A 5,590-nucleotide genomic window follows, 5' to 3' on the forward strand; every position below is an offset into this window, starting at 1 on the left:
GACCAAGCGGCTGTAGTACGAAGTGCCAAAAACTGCAGTTCCTCTAACGGCCACTTGAGGCTGGCTCCAGAAGTGAGTCTCCTTAAGGTCCCATATTAAAATGCCCAACTTTACTGCAGAAATAAACATGTTTATAGCCTTGTACAGAAAACACTTTTGGTCTCTATACCTAGTTTTCCTGTTCATGACAACTGTACAGGGGGTGAATTTTTATATAACTCACCAGTTTAAATTATATTAAGGCTTAAAGTTATACATAATTAAGGGTGTGGCTGCTTTGAGTGCCGTCACAGGTAGCTGTTTTCAGCAAGCAGGCTTCATTGTGCCTGCCTCAGCTCCATCCGTGCTCCACCTCTATGTTACTTTCTGTATTAGCTGGGCGGCAGTCAGGACAGCCAATATGGTGACAGCCAGGACAGCCAATATGGTGACAGCCAGAGCCAAACACACTGAGTTTCACAGTGGCTCTTCGCAAATCTATTACATGCTGTAATATTGAAACAGCAGTGAATAGTTGCTGAAAGCATGACTTTAATTGCAATAGAATATATAATGGATTACTCTCTTCAATTAAGTGCCCACTAGTGAATGCACAGGGCTGAAATAATGCTTGAAAACCAATTCCCAAATATAAAGAACGCATGAATGAACATACAACCACTTGACAATATATGAGGTGTAAATTTGGGAGCCATTACAGGAGACTTTTTTTCTTTCTGAGGTCCTTACCTCACATATCTGTTGAAGAGAAGGTCCTAAGCTGACTCAGACTCTGCAGCACTACCTGCTCACTCAGTGCGAGCTGCTCTGGATGAGAGCACAAGCTAAATGCCTAAATTGTAAATTGCGGTTGGTAAGCTAATGAGCTGCATTATGTCTGCTGTGATTAGATGTTATTTGCTCCCAGGATGCTTTGCCCTGCAGAATAGAACATTGGTACTTAGTCCGCCGCCAGGAAGTGAAGTCTGCCAGTGCTTATGTATGACTCTGAGTGTGTGTGTGTGTGTGTGTTTGTGTGTGTGTGCATGCTTGTATGGGACAATGTTTCAGTGAGTCTCTCTGTGCCTCGGATGCTAATTTCAGCTCAGTAATTGTGTTTCCATTAAAGTGCTGCCATCAATTCTTCCAGGACATACTGCTAATTTAGCTGGCACCCATTGCCCTCACACACACACACACACACTGAGCTGGCACTTTACTGGCATCACTTCCTCCATTGGGGACTTAAAGTCAGTGAAGCTGAAAAGCCCTTCCCCCAACCGACACACATAGACACACAGGTTGACCACCAAGTTGACTTTATTGTGTTTAACCCCTCTCTCTCTCTCTCTCTCTCTTTCTCTCTCTCTAACTCTAAAACAGCACACTATTTGAACATAATGTGAACACTGTCAGTTACCTTTTGACTAATCATCACATAGTACAGGGATATTCCCATTTTGTTTCTCCCATTCCACAGCTCCCACTTTAAATAAACACTGAAATAGTGGACATTTTGTGAATGAATGCAAAGCCACTGAACCAGTAAGACAGTTTGTCATGGGGGATTTAAATCAACCAACATCAACATCCTGAATACTAGTAATGTAGTCCAGCTGACTTATCGACAAGGACACACTGCTGATGTACAACATTGCCCACACACACACACACACACACAGCAAACCATTCAATGACCCTTTGTATGCTGTTTGAAAGCATCTGCGTTTGTCATGTTCAGAAACGCCTTTTCAAACGAAATCTTTTTTTTTTTAAACGTGCCACCAGCATTTGATTTCCTACTTTGGAGGCAACTGTCAGCACATGAAACCTTGAACATGACTAGAGATTAGTAATCAATCAGGGTAAACAAAAGGCTTCAACTTTACCTTCTAACACACTTATGTTGGCATTGACTGACCATGTACTCCTGTGGGCCCATGGCATGGCGTGGAATTTCAACGACTTGCCATGAAAGAGGGATTTGTCATAACTTCTGCGTACATGATCCGATCTCAATGAAACTTCACATGTTTGATAAGAGTCCTGCCCTGAACACGTCTATGTGATAATATTCAGTAATAGTGAGAGCGCCACCTAGTGGTGAAAGGAAATGTCATTTTTTATACTTCCATGTTCTATTCCTAACAGGATGATACTTCATGATTGTGGTGACTTTTTGTCAAAGGGCGTGTCCGTGGCGTGGTGTCAAATTTTGATGTACCGCCAGAACACACGAAGTTGCTATAACTTGAGTGTACATAGTCCATTTGACTCCAAACTTTACTTGTCTGATAAGAGTCCCGCCCTGAACATTTCAATGTGATCATATTCAGATATAGTGAGAGCACCACCTACTGGCAACAGGAAGTAAGCGCTGCATGGCAATTTTGATCTGATTTACGTGAAATTTTCATGTTGTGGTCTGCATGTGTTTCGATGGCACGTGAGGTAAGGGTACTCATGTAGACTCATGTACGGCTCACTGGTAATCAGTTTCAGGCCTAAACCTAACCGAGTAAACCAACAAACACTAGCCAATCGGGGGCAGAGTAGGGCTCAAGCTACATTACACTGATTGATGTCAGTACATTCTCTTTGATCTGAGATGTTTCATGAGCTTCTAACTGGCTCTCTAACTTCCTCCTCAGAGCCCACGGGCCAGATGCCATGATCCTGGTGGATGGACAGCCTCTGCAGACCAATGGGGAGCTGGGTCTGTCCCAGATGCTTCACATAGCCAGTCAGATTGCAGCCGGGATGATCTACTTGGCGTCTCAACACTTTGTGCACCGTGATCTGGCAACCAGGAACTGCCTAGTGGGGAATGGCCTGCTGGTGAAAATAGGAGACTTTGGCATGTCCAGAGACATTTACAGCACAGATTATTACAGGGTAAGAAGATGTCTGTTTGTTTCATGCATAACACACCTTTCTCCATTTATTTATTATACATTATGCATGTGTGTCAACATAGTACTTTAGTGTGGATGATTCCTAATCACTGATCCCTGACCTTTTGTTTAGTGCCAGCCTCAGGCAGTGAAATAAACACAAGCACATCCATGCTCACAGAAGATACTCTTTCATTTTGGATGCTTTTTTCCTATGATGTTACCTTCCAAACAAAGTGTCATATTTGCACACAGAGTATAATCTAATACTATAAGGCCACTGAGAATTCTGGATTCTGATTGGCTAGAAGGTGCAGATTAACATTTACAATATGGACACTATAGCTTGATGTACATGTCTTTAGTTCTAAATGGTTGCAGCAGTATTAAACTGTAGGTAAAGACAGCAACTGTGAGGCTTAGCTCAAGAACTTGGTGCTACACTGTGAAAAAGAAATTTAAGAAAACTCAGCAGTTTTCTAGTCACTACATTTTTTATTTAATTTTAATTTTATTTTTTTAATTTATTTTTTTAAGTCAAACTCAAAGTTTTGAAATCAATTTGAAAAAGTTTTTGAAAAAGTTTTGGGTCACTTCAACAACCACTGAAACAAGGATAAATAGCTTCTCAGTGAGAACTAAGCAAATTTCATTTGAAATGTGTTTAATATTTTTGTGATTCTGGACAATCAGTTGAAGAAACAGAGGACTTAAAATAATGACAGATAAGGTGAACATGATGGTAGCCTGAGTCTGAGGGACAGCTGCAGGGGAATGCTCAGAGGAAAAAGAGATGTTACAGGTTCATATAACACACAACAGTGAAAGAGAGACAGCGAGAGCACTGCATGTGTGTGTCTGGTGTGTGTCTAACCAAGGATATTTAGTCTGCGTAAAATTCTAATACTAATATCAGTGAATGCTGTCATATTTACCAATATGCCGATGTCAGTCTACAAAAATAGCAGCCTACTTGCCATTGAGTCGGCTGGGTGCATGGGCGGGACTTCGATAACACCAAATAACTGCAGGGAGGAGAATGCCATCTTGACTGATCGTTGGGTTTTGATTCACTTTACAGTTTCTCTAAATTATTTATCCTGCAGCTGTTTTTTTAGGATAGATTAAGGATTTACACTTTAATGAGCCCTGGACCCCAGACAAGAAGTTGAATCTCCAATGGAGAAAATGAAATAGCTTGGCTGTGCATTTCCAGCCTATGTAGAGGAGATTTGTCTTCATAGATGAGGGCAACAGCGGCCCAGAGGGATTTTCAGGAGACTCTCTCAGCACTATAATTGGCATGGTGGGAAATCATTTGTATTTGGCAGTAATTGTCAATGACTCCATTGAGCCCCTTCCTCCTAAGTACCTTATGTGGACTGTTTTCTTTTTAATGGCTGCTCCAACCTCAGCAGGGCTGCTGGTAGACAGCAGAAAAAGCTGACTGACGCTTATCAGCAGTGAACTGGTTCAATGGTTCAGTTTTACATTATTTCTCCCTTGTTTATATTGCACATGTGCACTCATCCCCACCTTGATGCAGCATGATGTTGGGTTGTCTAGATTGAATATATTGTATATTTACTGTGTCAGGGTCAGCTTGAGTCAGGCAGGAGAAGAAAAACAAACATGCAGAGAATTGACTGTGCTTCATTCACTAGTAACAGTAACTGGTCAGATAATCTGAGCTACATTGTAAATAGACAGCGTGACCGATGAGGAATTATTATTTCATTTGTTGTTTTTTTATAGTAAATAAATATATTGATAATAATGGTAGTGAAGGAACATGTCAGTCAGTTGTAATAGTGTGGATCACTGATGTGTTTAATAGTTTTGGACAACAGTGGAGCTCAGAGGAAGAAGATATATCAGGCTTTGATACACATACAGTCTATTAGTAGATACATTCATTGTTGGTTTGGCTCTGGATAATTTGATTAATGATTTATATTGATAGCACTTTTCATGCACAATATGCAGCTATGCATTACAATTCAGCAGCAAAATCAGCAGCACCATACACATGCACAAGGAGGAATGGTAAAAATGATTGATAAAATAGCATCAACACAGTTTCTTTGGACAGTTTTAAACAAACAGCTACAATTTCTAATTTTTTGGGGGGCCAACTAGGAGCATCTCAGTCATATATTCCATTTAGCTTTAGGAAGTTCTTGCTCATCCAATCTTTAATGGCTAACACAGTCATTTAGATTTAGACAGATTATTTGGGTCATCTGGCCTCACAGACACATCATCAGCATACCTGTGGAGGTTTATGCCATGCTTATGGATTATGGATCCCAGTGACAGCATGTAGAGCTCCTATGACATGGAATTTGATTCTACTTATAGATATTTAAAACCAGTTTAGAACTGTACGAGAGAGTAACCCATTCCTCAAGGCGTAAGTAAAACATTTTGGTCAGTAGTGTCGAAGACAGCGCTAAGGTCAAGAAGAATTATAACAGATATACACAGATCAGCCATAACATTATGACCACTAACAAGTGAAGTGAATAACACTGATTATCTGGTTATCATGGCACCTGTCAGTGGGTGGGGTATATTAGACAGCAACTGAACATTTTGCCCTCAAGGTTGATGAGTTAGAAACAGGAAAAAGAGGCAAGCATAAGAATTTGTGCTAAAGTGCCCTCTTGGGAACCAAAACGTGTGTTAAAGTACCCTCTTGGGAGCCAAAACGCGTG

At 40.8% G+C, this 5,590-nt stretch overlaps 1 protein-coding gene across 1 annotated transcript in view; it reads left to right on the forward strand.

Annotated features, from left to right (window-relative positions):
• The first annotated feature begins 2,408 nt into the window (after positions 1–2,408).
• LOC118330276 (NT-3 growth factor receptor-like) overlaps positions 2,409–5,590 on the forward strand; it is a 12,995-nt gene continuing 9,813 nt past the window's right edge. Inside the window, exons 1-2 of the mRNA XM_035664762.1 lie at positions 2,409–2,425; positions 2,631–2,874. Of these exons, the coding sequence (XP_035520655.1) occupies positions 2,409–2,425; positions 2,631–2,874 (261 nt within the window). The remainder of the gene's footprint in view (positions 2,426–2,630; positions 2,875–5,590) is intronic.

The sequence above is a fragment of the Morone saxatilis genome, unplaced genomic scaffold, assembly GCF_004916995.1.
Source record: "Morone saxatilis isolate NCDOM2014 unplaced genomic scaffold, NCSU_SB_2.0 Contig2, whole genome shotgun sequence".
Taxonomy (NCBI): domain Eukaryota; kingdom Metazoa; phylum Chordata; class Actinopteri; family Moronidae; genus Morone; species Morone saxatilis.